This window comes from Oryx dammah, unplaced genomic scaffold (assembly GCF_014754425.2).
Source record: "Oryx dammah isolate SB20612 unplaced genomic scaffold, SCBI_Odam_1.1 HiC_scaffold_4, whole genome shotgun sequence".
Taxonomy (NCBI): domain Eukaryota; kingdom Metazoa; phylum Chordata; class Mammalia; order Artiodactyla; family Bovidae; genus Oryx; species Oryx dammah.
This window is the reverse complement of record NW_024070188.1, coordinates 68,778,667-68,796,534: the sequence shown is the minus strand read 5'-3', so window position 1 is coordinate 68,796,534 and position 17,868 is coordinate 68,778,667. Positions and strand designations below refer to the sequence as shown.

Below are 17,868 nucleotides of genomic sequence, written 5' to 3'. Positions count from 1 at the left end.
GGGGTATGGGTTAGATCCCTGGCAAAAAAAACTAGGATCCCACATGCCTCGAGGTGTGGCCAAAATTTTAAAAAAGAAAAAAAAAATTTTTTTAAGACTCCTTACCTGCTGTCAGTAAAAGCAAAGAGCAGAAATGGCCCCAATCATCTGCTACCCCTACCTTCCTCCTCTCAAAATCCACCCAAGTACACTTAAGCAAAGTAGCCACCAAATATCCAGATTCCCTTTCAGGAAGAGGTGAACAACACTGGTCTTAGAACAAAGAGACAAGAATACAGGTAAATTCATGGAAGAAACAAATAGAGATATCCAAGCACAGAAAGGACCTTAAGAATACTGAGGACATAGGCAGCTAAATAATGTCTAGGCAGCATTTGTGATTGTTGCTGATTAGTCGATAAGTCATGTCCAATTCTTTGCAACTCCATGGACTGTAGCCCACCAGGCTCCTCTGTCCATAGGATTTCCTGGGCAAGAATACTGGAGTGGGTTGCCATTTCCTTCTCCAGGGGACTTTCCCAACCCAGGGATCGAATGCACAGCTCCTATAATGACAGGTGGATTCTTTACCATTGAGCCACCAGGAAAGCCCCTGGGTGGCATTTATCCATTCTTAAATCCACGACATTATCCATGTTCCAAAAAAGAAATAAAGTAACACAGACCAGCATAGAATAAAATATAGTAAATATATTAGTCAAGAACTTCCCTGGTGATCGAGGGGTTAAGAATCCACCTTCCAATGCAGGGGTCCATGTTCATTCTAACTTGCTGCTCAATCTCTGGTCAGGAAACTAAGATCCCACATGCCACAGGGCAACTAAGCCCCCGCACCACAGCTAGAGAAAGTCCACAGGCCACAGTGAAGAGCCCGTGCACTGCAACGAAGAGCCAGTGCAGCCAAAAACAGAACAAACACATAAACCGAAAAATATATAAATAAAATATTAGTCCATATTACAAACAATTATGAATGCCCATTCAGAACCTAATTGTAGACCAGCCTCTTACCAGCCATGTAACTTTAGAAAAGTGGCCTTTCTACATCTACTGACTCATCTGATGATGACAGAGGTTCAGTTAATGTTTGGAATTATCATTCATATCAGAAGCATAACCTTCATGTTTTATACTGTCATAAATGTGCCATAAAATGACAACAACAGCTGAAAGAAAGGGTAAAACAAATAAGCAATTCATCTCAGGCAGGCATGTAAAAGCAAATTCGGATCTTGAGTATACGTTAGTGTCACTTCACAGAGAAAGATCTTCCAAGTCCCAAATTCACCAATTCAGTGACCTCTACGGATACATCCCATTCGAAAACAATGAACATGATTCTACAAGAGCACACCTGCACTTTACATATGCACCGTGAGACAAGCATAACTCAGCAGCAAACGCAGTAGATTCTTCCTTAAGCTCCACTGCTGCTCAGTGGTTAAAGCAGGAGGCATTCATCAAGAGGCAGCATTCACTTTCCTGCATCAGACACCCTTTTTCTCTCTCTTGTCCAGCTCATTCATTTGTTCACTGAGCTACACATCTTCAGGAAAACTCCTTGTGAAACATTCTCTTGAAACAAAGGTAACTGAGACACAGTTCTGTCCTTCCAGAAGCTAATCACTCATACAAGGTAAATCAATGCCTTTATATTTTTTAAAAACCAAAACAAATCCAACAGTAACAACTCAACTGCTTTATTCATTTTCCAGATTTCAGGAAAATACTGATGGCAATCCATATGAAATATGCTTTGTGCTATGTCCCTATTCTCCTAACTCCCCCACCCAACTCCCAATGATGACATGCTCACTGTGACTTCCAGCTGGTACCTTCAGAAGCACCACATACACCTGCAGGCAGGAAAATACGACCCATGGATCTCCTCAGTGGAGATTTTTTCCCTTAAATTAAGTTTCACTGCAATATAGATTATACTAAGCTCAGGAGACCCTGGTTTGATTCCTGAGCCAGGAAGATCCACTGGAGAAGGGATAGGCTACCCACCCCAGTATTCTTAGGCTTCCCTTGTGGATTAGCTGGAAAAGAATCACCTGCAATGCGGGAAACCTGGGTTTAATCCCTGGGTTGGGAAGATCCACTGGAGAAGGGAAAGGCTACCCATTCCTGTATTCTGGTCTGGAGAATTCCATGGACTGTATAGTCCATGGGGTCACAAAGAGTCAAGAGTCTGCACGACTGAGCAACGTTCATTTTCACTTTCATGAAAAAAAACTTAACATCCATCAGAGACAGGCAAATTAAAATCACAATAAGAAACCACCTCACACCTAAGATAGCTAATTTAAGAAGCAGCCACAACAGAAAATAACAAGATTGGAGAGAAATAACAAGTGTTGGGGAGCAAGTGAAAATACTGGAACCCTGTACTTTTCTGGCAACAATGTAAAATGATGCAGCCACTGTGGAAAACTGTTCTGTCATTCCTCAAAATGTTAAATTACCATACAACCTGAGGGAAGGAAGGGACCAGGGCTCTTACAAATTCAAAACAAGTTCTGTGGTTCAGAACTTACATATAAAACACACATTCACGCTCCCCACACCCAGGGCCAATCACTACAGAATACTGCATATTCCTGAAAAAATACAATTTAGGAATGTCCCACATTCAGATGGAAAGAACCATGACCCCTTTCCACCTACCAACTAGTAGAGTTACGCCTGTAAGTATGGTGATTCAGTGCTTTGTGTCTTACGACAGAGGGCAGAAAATGCCTTTCGTAAAGGTTCAGATAGTATTTCATTTAGTCTTTGCTGGCCAGGAGGTCCCTACTGAAACTTCTCAAGCCTGTTGTCATGATGTAAAAGGAGCACAAGCAGTATATACACAGATAAGCCAAAGGGAACAGTGTCTGTGTTTCAACAAACTTGATCTGTGGACATTGAAATCTGAACTTCATATACTGTCCATGCATTATGAGATCTTTTTTTGATTTTGCAACCACCTAAAAATGTGAAAACTATTCTTAGCTCATGGGCCATACAAAAACTGACAGTGGAAACATGAAAAGTTTAGACATAATAATAGCATGACTTACTATGTATCAGTTAAGTTCTAAGAGATCAATACAGATTTAAATGCATTCTTTGTTTCTTTAAATAGAACTTTAAGGTAAGAAAACTGAGACACAGAAGTGACATGACAGGTGAGAGGCAGAACCAGGCAATGATACCACAAGGTCTGACTCCAAACCCGGGTTCTCAAAGTCCATACTGAATTGCAACTAAAATTACGAGAGCACGGGGTCCTGACATATAGGGAAGGAAACAGTTAATTAGTGGTGAGGTGGGAGGAGAAAAGGAGAGGGTATATTTATTTAATGACTTCCCAAAGACAGCAAACAAGATATATATCACATGTAAATGAACTAAAAATGAAAATTCTGTTCCAAGTTCATGGCTTTAAAGCATCTCTGGTACTTTCAAATCACAGGCTCTAAACATGGGATCCACCCTGGGAAACAGCTGGAAATGTCAGAAGTCATTGCTGAATAAAAATAAAAATTGATTCAGCCCGACAGTTAAACTTTTATTTAGATTTTTAATTCTCTGCCGAGACTTATTTGCAGAAATTTCTCTGACAGAGAGAATACAGTTTAATAATTCAATTGGACAAATATCTGGTGAATACCTCCTTTGTGCCTGGCCCTGCAGAAATGCCAAACTCAAGTCACCCTCCCCATTTACAAGCGAGGGTTTCCATAGTTTTTCAATAAACACAAAATAGTTCACATGAATAATCCTGAATTTGAAAGACAAATAAGCCTTGAGCAGCATTTAGCCTCTTTTGTTGTTTAGTCGCTAAATTGTATCTGAATCTTATGCAATCCCATGGTCTGCACCCCTCTAGGCTCCTCTGTCCATGGGATTTCCCACGCAAGAATACTGGAGTAGGTTGCCATTTCCTTCTCCAGGGAACCATCTCAACCCCGGAGTTGAACCTAAGTCTCTTGTATCTCCTGCATTGGCAGGCAGATTCTTTACCACTGAGCTGCCTGGGAAGCCCCATAGATATGGCATACACACACACATACACACACTCTCACACACACACGTATACAGTGTATATGTGCTGTGCTCAGTCATGTCTGACTCTTTGCAACCTCATGGATACAGCCCACCAGGCTCTTCTGTCCATGGGGTTATACCAGTCAAGAATACTGGAGTGGGGTGCCATTTCCTCCTCTAGAGGATCCTCCCAGCTCAGGGATCGAACCCAAGTCTCTCATGTCTCCTGCACTGGCAGGTGGATTCTTTACCACTAGAGTTACCTGGTAAGCCCATATAGTGTACATGCCATCATATTTTTTGCATTCTTCTCAGGTCAGTCTGATGCCCCAATCAATTTTAAAATGATGCTCCAGCATCTGATAACATATTGTAAGTTTTATAGTCTCTCTCTTTTCTTTTGAGTGATTTTTTTGCAAGGAGTTATTTTAAAAACTCAAAAAGAAGTGAACGATTTACTTTAATACATCTTTTAATATTTTAGAAAAGAATCTTTAATTTATGAATCCCAAATCTCAGCACTAATAAAAATGTACCTCTTGTAATCCTTTTTTTTTTTTTCTTAAAAATCAATAATGTATCAGTGAGCACTATGTACAATGTCATTTTGGTTAATTATGTGTATATGTAAAAGGATTTCTTTTAAGTATTTTACAACAAAAATGTACTTTTTCTCTTGATGGCAGAATTAAAAGTGGTTTTAAAAAGTCTCTTTGGATTTACTCTACCATCTAATTTTTGTAATGTGTATTACTGTATAAAATAAATATACACTTTAAAAAGTGAGGTGAAGTGAAAGTCACTCAGCCATGTCCAACTCTTTGTGACTCCATAGACTATACAGTCCATGGAATTCTGCAGGCCAGAATACTGGAGTGGGTAGCCTTTCCCTTCTCCAGAAGATCTTTCCAACCCAGGGATCGAAACCAGGTCTCCCACATTGCAGGTGGATTCTTTACCAGCTAAGCTACCAGGGAAGCCCAAATCATTTAAAAAGTGGTATCAAAGGGGCTTGCCTGGTGGCTCAAATGGTAAAGTGTCTGCCTGCAATGTGGGAGACTCAGGTTCAATTCCTGGGTTTGGAAGATCCCCTGGAGAAAGGAACAGCAACCTACTCCAGTACTCTTGCCTGGAAAATCCCATGGACGGAGGAGCCTGGTTGGCTATAGTCCATGGGGTTGCAAAGAGTTGGACATGACTGAACAACTTCACTTCATCAAAGGTTCGTCTAGTCAAAGCTATGGTTTTTCCAGTAGTTATGTATGGATGTGAGAGTTGGACTATAAAGAAAGCTGAGTGCCGAAGAATTGATGCTTTTGAACTGTGGTGTTGGAGAATACTCCTGAGAGTCCCACGGACTGCAAGGAGATCCAACCAGTCCATCCTAAAGGAAATCAGTCCTGATTATTCATTGGAAGGACTGATGCTGAAGCTGAAGCTGAAGCTCCAATACTTTGGCCACCTGATGTGAAAAACTGACTTGTTGGAAAAGACCCTGATGCTGGGAAAGATTGAAGGGAGGAGGAGAAGAGGGTGACAGAGGATGATATGGTTGGATGGCATCACCGACTCGATGACATAAGTTGGCGCAAACTTCGGGAGATAGTGAAGAACAGGGAAGCCTGGCGTGCCTGAGGCCATGGGATCGCAAAGAGTTGGACACAACTGAGTGACTAAACTGACTGAATTGATCTCTAGGAAAAATTAAACAAACTGATGAAATTAGGTTCATAATAATTATAAAGCATACAGCTTAATGGATGAAATGAAGAGTGCATAATCTTCAATGCCTACTTTATGATCCAGTCCCATGGCGAAAGAGCGAAAGCTGCACTGCTTTCAACTGAAAAGCAAAACAAGAGCACTAAACTGCCAAGGAGGTCAGTAAGCACCTTGACAAAGGAAAGCCGGCAAAATGTGCCACAGTCACTTAAAGAATGAGTGAGTGCATGGCTCTCGGCCAGCCTCTTTAAGAATTCATGGTGGTCAGCACAAGTCCTTATGAGCTGGACAAGATTCCATTTAGAAGCTTGTTTGGAAGAAGGGAGGGCAAGAAGAAAAGGAAGGAGAGAGATTCTGGAGAAGCAGATGGCTCAGGCAATCCAACTCATGTCACAGTAGCTACACAGCAGTGATAGTTGCTGTGCTCACAAAGGAGTCAAACTAATGAAGGTACATTTGCCTTAGAAATTATAGAATACCATAAAATACAAGTTAAATCCAATAATATCTTTCAGAAAATCAAAAGTAATACAGAGTGAAGTCAGAAAGAGAAAAACAAATGCCATATATTAATGCATACATATGGGATCTAGAAAAATGGTACAGATGAAACTATTGTGCAGGGCAGGAATTGAGACACAGACATAGAGAACAAATGTGGACACAAGCAGACAAGGGGGACAGGATGAACTGGGAGATTGGGATTGACATATATACACTACCATGCGCAAAATAGACAGGTAAGGAGAAGCTGCCATACAGCACAGGGAACTCAGCTGAGGGCTCTGTGATGACCTAGATGGGTGGGATGCAGGGTGAGAAGGTCCAAAAGGGAGGAAATATATCTATACATATGGCAGATTCACTTCTTGGCACAGCAGAAACTAACACAACATTGTACAGCAATTACACTCCAATAAAAATTACTTAATTATTTTAAAAGGTCATACAATATGCTCAGAAGGTAAAGAAACTGCCTTCAATACAGGAGACCAGGGTTCGATCCTTGTGTCAGGAAGATCCCCTGGAGAAGGCAATGACTACCCAATCCAGTATTCTTGCCTGGAGAATCCCATGGACAGAGGAGCCTGGCGGGCTACAGTTCATGGATAGGACCGGGCAACTAACGCTTTCGGTAAAAACAAAAGTAACTTAGATAATACTTAGAAAACTGGGATGATAAGGAACACAATCCTAAAAGAAATCAATCCTGGACATTCACTGGAAGGACTGATGCTGAAGCTGAAGCTCCAATACTTTGGCCACCTGATGTGAAGAGCCGACTCACTGCAAAAGACCCAATGCTGGGAAAGATTGAAGGCAGAAGGAGGGGACAACAGAGGATGAGATGGTTGGATGGCATCACTGACTCAACAGACCTGAGTGTTAGCAAACTCCAGGAGATGGTAAAGGACAGGGAAGCCTGGCGTGCTGCAGTCCATGGGGTCACAAAAAGTCAGACCTGACTTAGCCACTGAAGAGCAAAAGGCTCCCACACCCAGCAGCCATGGGCAAGGCCACTTGCACACTCCATGAACAAATAACCAGGTGAGGTCTGTTGAATCAATAAACAATACAGCTCATTCCATATATGCTCAACTAGCAAAGCAGTGGAAATGGCTGCAGAATCCAGTGGCTGCCTCAACAGAATCCCTGGCTGCCTCAACAGACAGGCTTCCATGGAAAACGGCAAGGCGTCAGTCAGGGCATTGATAGTGGTAATGTAAAGGTAAAGAAAAGATTTCTTTTGTTTAATAAAGGAGAGGCAGTCACCCTGCCCCTTCCTTCTCCTTAAGGTCTCTCCTTAAAGACATAACAGGCCTAATTTGGGGGGTCAGGAATTTGATAAATCCATCCTCAATTTTCCAGTGCAAAATCATCTCAGAAGTCTCTCAGGAGATTGACAGGAGACCAGCACAAGGAGCATCCGTTTGTCTTTCCAGGAGAAACACACTTGCTGTTCTTTGTTCTACTTTATTGTATGTTTGTATGAAATTCTGTCCAGATTTCTGGTCTTTTACCAATTGTCTGTGTGCACCTCATCTGACACAAACATTCAATAACAAATCGTGTTTTCTCTGTATTCTATGTTGAATAGAGATCTTTGTAGTTGACAGGATTTTTTTTATTTCCCCAACGAATTATAAAAATAAAAATAGCAGTGTCAGCTCCCCTACTTTCCACCCAGTGTGACTCTCACCAGGACTGCTCATAGTTGAAGAGTGACTACCAGTAGCCACTGGAGCCAAAAGCTTCCTAGGGCAAGCACAGTTGAAAACAGTTCCTAGATCTCCTAGCCCTCTTTAACAGAAAGAGCTTCTTTTCCCCAAAACCACCATCTCTTTAAGAATCCTCTCTTTATAACTCACTGGCCCACAATGTGCCAATCAGAGCCCATTTTTGAAGATGGAGATGGTAGGGTTACATGGGCTGAATGCAAAAGCACAAGGTAGGTGGCTCTGCTCTCCTCTCTCTAGGTGAAGGCTGAAAAGCCATTTCCTATCAGCAGATCAATCCCCAATTGATTATCAATGACAAAGGCTTAGCATACGCTGCCAAATTTCCAAACCTGTTTAACGATTACAAATCCTAAAGTTCAGTCGCTAAGTCACGTCCGACTCTTTGCAGTGCCGTGGACTGCAGCACACCAGGCTCCTCTGTTATCCAGTCACCCACCACCTCCCAGAGTTTGCTCAAATTCACGCCCATTGAATCAGTGATGCTTTATTTAACCATCTCATCCTCTGCTGCCCACTTCTTTGGCCTTCAGTCTTTACCAGCATTAGGATCTTTTCCCATGAGTCGGCTCTTCGCATCGGGTGGCCAAAGTACTGGAGCTTCAGCTTCAGCAATTGCCCTTCCAATGAATATTCAGGGTTGGTTTCCTTTAGAATTGGCTGGTTTGATCTCCTTGCCACCCAAGGGACTCTCAAGAGTTTTCTCCAGCACCACAATTCAAAAGTATCAATACTAATAGCCTCAATCAAAATTATTTATTAAATCCTCAATATGTATGAACACAGCATGTTAAATAATGTTTTATATATATATATATATATTTTTTTTTTTTTAATTTAAGCACAGTAACTAAGTGAAGGTCATGTTTGCAAGTATGTTTGGAACCAAACCAATCAAACTGAATGAAAACAACAACAACAAAGACCAAATATTTACATAACATAGCTAAAACATGTCAGGAAGCTGTTTAGGAATATGAAATGCACTGTACTGTTTGCTTTATAGGTACTGGTGAATAGACATAAATTGAAACTTAAGGAGCCACGTGAATGTTTACAGCCCCATAAAATAATTAGTTGGCCACCATACACATATTCATGAAAATAAGTCAATAGTAAACTCAGTGTGTAACTCCAACTCAAATCTCTACTACAGATGTTATTTATGATCAAACAAGGAAGCCTGTACAGTCTCCCTCATGACACTAAGAAGGGGACTAAGCACATACAGGCAGCTTTTGTTGCACTCTCCTACACATCCTTTCCCACTCCTATTTTTGTGACCCACCACATCCAGCGTGAACAGAGTTGCAAACAACAGGACACTGAAAGCAATGTCCCACTGTCTCCAAAGGGATCATACTGGAAAAGCTCTTCACATTGAAATGGTTTAAAAATGCTTCACAGATTTCCTTTCTGATGTTCTATACATTTGAAGTTCAAGTTTGGAATAGTAACGAAATGAAAACTTGGCTCGTCTTCGAAAAAGGAAAAGCAGAAATCTGCCCAAACTGAAGTTCAGCATTTTTAAGTGGGCCTATTCTCTACCTAACCTTTATTCTTTAAACTTCTTTTGAGAACTGCCTCACCAACTGATAAAAGAGCTTCTGCAATATGTACATCTCAGCTCTGACAGATGAGCAGTTCTGAAATTCAGCCAAAGAAAATGCAGGCTTAAAGTCAGAACAAATTTCCAAACACTGAAAGAGTGAGGCCTTTGCTGCCTCCCTTGCGAGAAGAATCCGCTAATAAACGAGCCTCTTAAAATCAGAGTGAACAAAACACTCAAACTTCACCCACCAGACCATGGAACAAAGTGGGCTTAATGAGCCAATGCCTTTTTCCATTTTTGCTTTAAAATATATGTACAGCACAGATCAGGGGTACCACAAATTGGAAGGGTCCCTGATAGAGTTTTAATTTAGCATTTCTAGGTAATTATAATCTCCTATAAAGTTTCACAATAATGCCTCAATATTTCTTAGCAATATGAGGCAAGTAATTATGCTCCAGTGTGTTTTATAGCTAAAGGAGTAAAAACCAAGTGACCTGGCCAAAAAAAAAAAAAAAAAAAACCTGGCTAATAATTTGCCCGAGGTCATAAATAAATGAGCAGCATACCCAGGAATAAGTATTTAATTTCCAAATTCTCAACTCCTCTAGATAATCATTTGTTCCTATGCTTTCCATAACTTCTCAAACCCAATAATCCTAAATTATTCTACACTATGTGATTTCTCAGGATAACCAGACTCCAAAGTGGCATGTATTCTGTGACATACTAACAAGGACTTGCAGCAAAAAGAATATATTTGTATAGTAAATGCTGTCTTAGCTATGAAAGTATTATACAGTATTCTCAAACTCTTAACCAAACCCCTTATAGAGGAATGAACTGAGCAGATTAAAGTTTTAAAGTTCATTTTTCATCACTGTGAACTCAGTAGGCACATCCTATTTGAAGAAGCCTCTCCCATAAATAAGAGAATCATACGTATTAAATCCAAATGATGATTTAACAATCTTTCCAGCACATCTCCAAGACACCAGGTAAATGTGGAAATTTTGCATGGTTGGATTTGTTTTTGTGGATAAATACAGCAAAACCCTAATGTTTGTTTCCATGAAATAAAGCAATTTATGCCATTCTGCACTGAGTTCCACACTCTACTCCATCTATTTCCAAGACAAACACTTTCACCTGGTTTTTGGACATATATACTGTTAGGCATTTAAATGTATGTTTCTGTCACTGCCATTCATTTATTTATTAAGCCTACAGACACTCACTGAATGCTTACTAAATGCTAGAGGTTGTGCCAGTTAACAAAATAGACAGTCCCTGCACCCATGGAACATACCACTGTCTAGAAAAGGGAAGACAAGTATTTTGAGATGCAATTAGTTAAAAGAAAATTACAGTAAGTGCTTAAAGGTTAACACTTTAGCATACAGAGCATATCTGCCCAAGTCTGGGAGCTCAGAAAAAGTGTCCTTGGGAAAGTGACATTTAAGCTCAGGCAAGAAAAAGGAGTAGGAGCTGCCTAAAAAAAATGGAGGAAGGAGAATGTGCTAAAGCCATGAGAAGGTCCACTGCAGTGGCCAGAGTATAATGAGCTAGAGTAAAGTGAAATTAGAGTAGATTGGAGGGGCAACTTCTTAGGTTCTTAAAAGCCAAATAAGAACAAATAGACAGCCATTGAAAGACTTTACTGAAGAGAAAGAGGTATTTAGGCTTACACTTTAAGATACACTCCAGCTATTCTGTAGAAAATAGAAGGAAGGAGATGGATAAGGTGAACCATGGAAAGGAAGACCTAGTGGTAGATTATGATAATGGCCCACATATTCAGGGATAAATTTCCCAAATAGTAAAGTCATGATTCTCAAACAAATGTATTATTAAAGTACATTAAAGGCTTTAACTCATTAAGCAATCAGGAAACCAGTAAGGTACTACAACTGGTTCAAAGAAAAAAATTTTAAACCACATGTTAAATGCAATAAAGGAAAGTTAAAATAAATTGACAACAGATGCAAAACCTAGTCTACCCAAGGGGAAATAATGAATTGCATTCCAGCCACTCTGCATTTTTATAGATAAGAATCATTTCCATTACTATCCGTTTTCTACAACTCACTGAGTTGTACAGTAGCTCAAAGATGATGCAAGGCAGATACAGCATATGGCTGAGCTGACAGGATTCCCACAGATTTTCTGCCCACCAAAAAGGCATTTAATTATTCTTAACGCAGATAAAAATGACTTGGCAAAAGGGGGCGTCAGTGCCAGGAAAGATGGAGAAAAATGAACAATGTTGAATGTATATGGTAGTAGAATCAACAAGATTTGGCATTTGAGACTTTGGTTGTGTGAGGGGATGCTCAAGAAGGAGATGTCCAGGGAAGGAATTTAAAACAAATTCCTAAATGGCAGAAGAGGCCATAAGGGTCTACTTGGATCTCTCAGCACAAGGACAGTACTACTCTGTAGAGAGACTCACATTGCACGGAAAAAGTAGACTCGATCAATAATTACATTTTAAAGTCACCACAACATACCGAAGGACACGGATAAAAAAGAAATGAAATAAAATCCATTCCCTTCAATAGTACCTTTTTTTCTCTTGCTAACCTCTTTAAAGAGAAGAGTGAAAAAGTTGGCTTAAACCTCAACATTCAGAAAACGAAGATCATGGCATCTGGTCCCATCACTTCATGGGAAATAGATGGGGAAACAGTGGAAACAGTGTCAGGCTTCATTTTGGGGGGCTCCAAAAATCACTGCAGATGGTGATTGCAGCCATGAAATTAAAAGACACTTACTCCTTGGAAGGAAAGTTATGCCCAACCTAGATGGCATATTGGGAGAAGGCAATGGCACCCAACTCCAGTACTCTTGCCTGGAAAATCCCATGGATGGAGGAGCCTGGTGGGCTGCAGTCCATGGGGTCACTGAGAGTTGGACATGACTCAGTGACTTCACTTTCACTTTTCACTTTCCTGCATTGGAGAAGGAAATGGCAACCCACTCCAGAGTTCTTGCCTGGAGAATCCCAGGGACGGCGGAGCCTGACGAGCTGCCATCTATGGGGTCGCACAGAGTCAGACATGACTGAAGTGACTTAGCAGCAGATGGCATGTTCAAAAGCAGAGACACTCTTTGCCAACAAAGGTCCGTCTAGTCAAGGCTATGGTTTTTCCAGTCATGTATGGATATGAGAGTTGGACTGTGAAGAAAGCTGAGTGCCAAAGAATTGATGCTTTTGAACTGTGGTGTTGGAGAAGACTCTTGAGAGTCCCTTGGACTGCAAGGAGATCCAACCAGTCCATTCTAAAGGAGATCAGCCCTGGGATTTCTTTGGAAGGAATGATGCTGAAGCTGAAACTCCAGTACTTTGGCCACCTCATGCGAAGAGTTGACTCATTGGAAAAAACTCTGATGCTGGGAGGGACAGGGGGCAGGAGGAGAAGGGGATGACAGAGGATGAGATGGCTGGATGGCATCACCAACCCGATGGACGTGAGTCTGAGTGAACTCCGGGAGTTGGTGATGAACAGGGAGGCCTGGCAAGCTGCAATTCATGGCGTCGCAGAGTCGGACACGACTGAGCAACTGAACTGAACCTCTGGATACACCATGCCCAAATACAACTTGATCCCAAACTCAGCAAGAATCTGTGGGGAGTTTATGGAAATCTTCCAGTTCAGAACTTTTATTCCCTTTTCTGATCATCAGTGTGGAAGAGGCCCGACTTACTGAATTAAAACAACCAGAAGAAAGGAAACAGTGTGCTTGGAATTTAGTGTGACAGTTATGAGCTCTCCTCTTTGTATCCAAATAATCATAAATCCTTTGATAACTGTGTTCTAGGCTCCTCCAGATTTCCTTCTAGACTTTGACTTCTTATCAGAAGTAATCGGAAAGGAAATGTTTCGAGGGGCAGCTCTACTTTGATATTTTTTTCTCCAAACAATCTTTTAATAGTAGCCATAATAAAAAATGAAAATAAAAAAACAGTTTTTGAAAAAAAAAAAAAACCCTAATAGTGGTCTTAATAAAAATTGTTCTTGAAAACAATAACAAGCTTTTAGCTTCCATGTCAGTCTACGTAACTGGACCGTTTACTGTAACTGATAATATTACTTAGTCATTTCATTGTCTTGCTAATAATTACAAGCTTCCTGGGGCAAAATATTTACATGGGACTTAAAGCCTTCATCGGAGAAGGCAATGGCACCCCACTCCAGTACTCTTGCCTGGAAAATCCCATGGATGGAGGAGCCTGGTAGGCTGCAGTCCATGGGGTCGCTACAAGTTGGACACGACTGAGCAACTTCACGTTCATTTTTTACTTTCATGCATTGGAGAAGGAAATGGCAACCCACTCCAGTGTTCTTGCCTGGAGAATCCCAGGGACGGGGGAGCCTAGCGGGCTGCCGTCTGTGGGGTCGCACAGAGTCGGACATGATTGAAGCGACTTAGCAGCAGTAAAGCCTTCATTTAATATTACAAAATAATATATACATTATAAATGTATACATTTAAATATCAAGTTCACTAAATAAACTATTCTAGTACTACTGGACTTTGTGTTCAGATCTTTTTAAAGATATCAATGCTGTGCAGTCGTATCCAACTCTTTGCAACCCCATGGACGGTAACCCACCAGGCTCCTCTGTCCATGGGATTCTCCAGGCAAGAATGCTGGAGTAGGTAGCCATGCCCTCCTCCAGGGGATCTTCCTGACTCAGGGATCAAACCCAGGTCTCCAGCATTACAGGAGGATTCTTTACTGTCTAAGCCACCAGGGACACCCAAAGATATCAGTGACCCATGATAAATACTGAGTTACTTCTTGAAAGAATTCGGTGGGGTGGGTATATGACCCACATGATCAGTAAATACCGAGAACCATCCAGGGAAGAAGAAGTCCCAGGATAATAACTGAAGTGGGGATATTTTTAAAGCTCAGAGTGAGGGAGTACTTGGGCAGCACTCGGTTCAAGAGTCTAACCTTACGTGTATCAGCAATGGCTATGGAGAAGGAAATGGCAACCCATTCCAGTGTTCTTGCCTGGAAAATCCCAGGGACAGGGGAGCCTGGTAGGCTGCCATCTATGGGGTCCCACAGAGTCGGACACGACTGAAGTGACTTAGCAGCAGTAGCAGTATGGACCTGGAAAGGACGTGGGTCTGCCGGGCGGTACCCCAGTTCAATGGTCTATCATGTGCTGTTAAGGGAATGTCTTGTCTGGGTCAGATTCATGGCAATAATGATAAGCTTCAACATTTTCAGTTATTCCTGCTCAACTGTCATCTTTATTCTACTTCTCTTTTTGTGTCCTACAGTACTATCTAGGTCTCTCTAGTCTTACAAAGAGGAACAAAGTAATTCACCTAGTTTCAAATGTTACTTAAATATAAGCCTATCAACACTACAAAGTTTTCAAATCAATCTTCAAAATCAGCTCTAAGGTGATTCTTCCACAATGACTCAAGCTGCTAAAAATGAGGTCTGCTAACTTGCGCTGTCTAGAAAAGGACCATATTAACCTCAGTAATCGTCAAAATAGAGAATCTCACACAACTGAGCACTCATGAGGCCCTTGGGATAAAATATCTCCTGTATAGACTCTCCGTTCCTAAAACCATGTTGCCCAGAATCTGGTCCACATGAAGAGGATTACTTCAAAAGTTTTGAATAATGTTGAATCCAAAGCACCCAGATGTTAACTGTACCTCTTGAACAAAACAAATAAAATTTTACCAAAAATCACCTCTGTCTGCTTCAGAGTAATCCTACACACAAAACCACCAATTATGGAGTAATTCTCTTCCTTGACCCTCTATCAAAGTCAGGCGGTTTTCACATTCCTTACATTCTCAGAAGCAAGACAAAATATTCCTCAACAAAAACTTGGAAAACCTAAAAATACACTGCAATCAAATAATGAACTGTAAATAGTGGGACGTGGAACAACTTTTAAACTGCACTGCAACTCAAAGTAATCTTAAAACATTCTGATTTTGCCTCAAAGAAATGCCAATGTTTATTTTCCTGACCTTTGCAACATTCTCAAATGGAAAAATAAGAAATTTTAAAATTTAAAACCCCAAAACAGGGTTTCTCTGAGAAGCCTTTAGTTTTTTGCATAGTCCTATAATCAAAAATGGAGAAGGCAATGGCACCCCACTCCAGTACTCTTGCCTGGAAAATCCCATGGATGGAGGAACCTGGTAGGCTGCAGTCCATGGGGTCTCGAAGAGTCGGACACAACTGAGCGACTTCACTTTCACTTTTCACTTTCATGCATTGGAGAAGGAAATGGCAACCCACTCCACAGTTCTTGCCTGCGGAATCCCAGGGACAGAGGAGTGGTGGGCTTCAGTCTATGGGGTCGCACAGAGTTGGACATGACTGAAGCAACTTAGCAGCAGCAGCATAATCAAAAAATCTAAAAATTCTTCTCCCATCTCAGATTTAGAAGACAAAATTCCAACTCAAATGACCAATGAATAATTATATTAGAACTAGTTTAAAAAGAGTAATATCAATTTCTCTCTTCAGCATTCTTGCTCCTAAAAAGATATTAATCAAAACTTGATTATGATCCAAGTGGTTAGAAACGCTGAGAAAGAACAGATTTGGGGGAAATAAATCAGGAAGTTCAAAAGAAAAGAATCACAGGGCAGTAAACATTATTAGCCAGACCTATCAGTATGATAATCCCCAAACACTGCACAAGGTAGAAAGGGCTACCTGAATGACAGCAAATTGATTTTAACCAGGCAAAAATGAAACCATCATCTTTTTAGCTAAGTAAGCACAAAAATTTCCCAATGAGATATTATTTCCTAAATGCACCAAGAAGTCACAGAATCCAAAGCAGCAAGCTAGCAGCTTCATATCTAGAGAATGCTGTTATTTTTCTAGTCACTAAGTTGTGTCCGGCTCTTTGCAACCCCATGGACTGCAGCCCGCCAGCCTCCTCTGTCCATGGGATTCTCCAGGCAAGAATGAATGCTGGAGTGGGTTGCCATTTTCTTCTCCAGAGTATCTTCCCGACCCAGGGATTGAACCCATGTCTCTTGCATCTGCTGCACTAGAAAGCGGATTTTTTACTGCTAAGCCACCTGGGAAGCCCCTACAGAATGTTAGATAAAAATACAGAGCTTTTTACCATGAATGTTTATACCATGAACTTTTTATACCAGAATTTCCATTTAAACTTATTATAGAGAGTAAAGGAAAAATAAATGTATCTGCATACTCAGAAGATTTCTGTTAGGTCACATTTCCTGGAGAAAATTCACTGCACCTCCAACAAAACTCTATCAACCAGAATGAGGCATTCAAATCATCAAAGTTTTTGAAAGTCTCCATTACCTTTGAAAATCGAGCGTTTATCCATTTGGTAAAGGTTTTCTTCTGCACATCATTGTGTTCATCTGTGGGAGGGAAAAGGAGAGAGAAGGAAAAATATTAGAGTTTATAGTTTTACTCAGGTGCTAAATAAGATTATCTCCATCCTGGAGAGTTTTACATTGTCTATTAGTAGAATTCCTGAGGCACAATGATCCGTAGTTAATGAAGTGATGAGTGATGGATTCAATATGTATGGAGTCTGCTAACAAACATCCATAGCAGAGGGAGGCCCAGGCACCTTTCCAGAGAAGCTGCCTTTCTCACTCCACATCTCAGCATATCGCCACCAACCCTTAAATCCATGTTCATGAGAAAAGAATCAAGACCTTGCTTTTAAAGTATATATCCATATACACATAGACTTTCTGTTGCATTTTGTTTAAATACAGTTTCAGCATGCCAAAAATGTTATAGCATGTTCAAAACAAAAAATGGAAGTTCTCTTTTCAAAAAAACTAAGAAACTCATGATTTCCCCCCTTTTCATACAATTCCTATAGAACAAAAACTACTATAAAGTATAGGTAATCGTGTAACCCATTTTCCTGTATTAAGACTGACATGACAAAGTTTTAATGATCTTATCTTTAAAAGCAATCTACACCCACCACTGGGCGCATACCCTGAGAAAACCATAACTGAAAAAGGCACCTGTACCTCAGTGTTCACTATAGCACTATTTACAGTAGCTAGGACATGGAAGCAACCTAGATGTCCACAGACAGATGAATGGATTAAAAAGTTGTGGTATATATAAACAGTGGAATATTACTCAGCCATAAAAAGGAAGACAACTGAGTTAGTTCTAATGAGGTGGATGAACTTAGAGCCTATTAGACGGAGTGAAGTAAGTCAGAAAGAGAAAGACAAATATCATATATTAACACATATATATGGAATCTAGAAAAATGGTACTGATGAACCTATCTGCAGGGCAGCAGTGGA

General features: G+C 40.7%; 1 protein-coding gene across 12 annotated transcripts in view; it reads right to left on the bottom strand.

Moving 5' to 3' along the window:
• The window catches only part of UTRN (utrophin), a 547,129-nt gene that overhangs the window by 422,048 nt on the left and 107,213 nt on the right, over positions 1-17,868 (bottom strand). For all 12 annotated transcript variants that reach the window (XM_040238622.1, XM_040238626.1, XM_040238624.1 and 9 more), the window contains one exon: positions 16,886-16,947. In XM_040238622.1, coding sequence (XP_040094556.1) covers positions 16,886-16,947 — 62 coding nt within the window. The remainder of the gene's footprint in view (positions 1-16,885; positions 16,948-17,868) is intronic.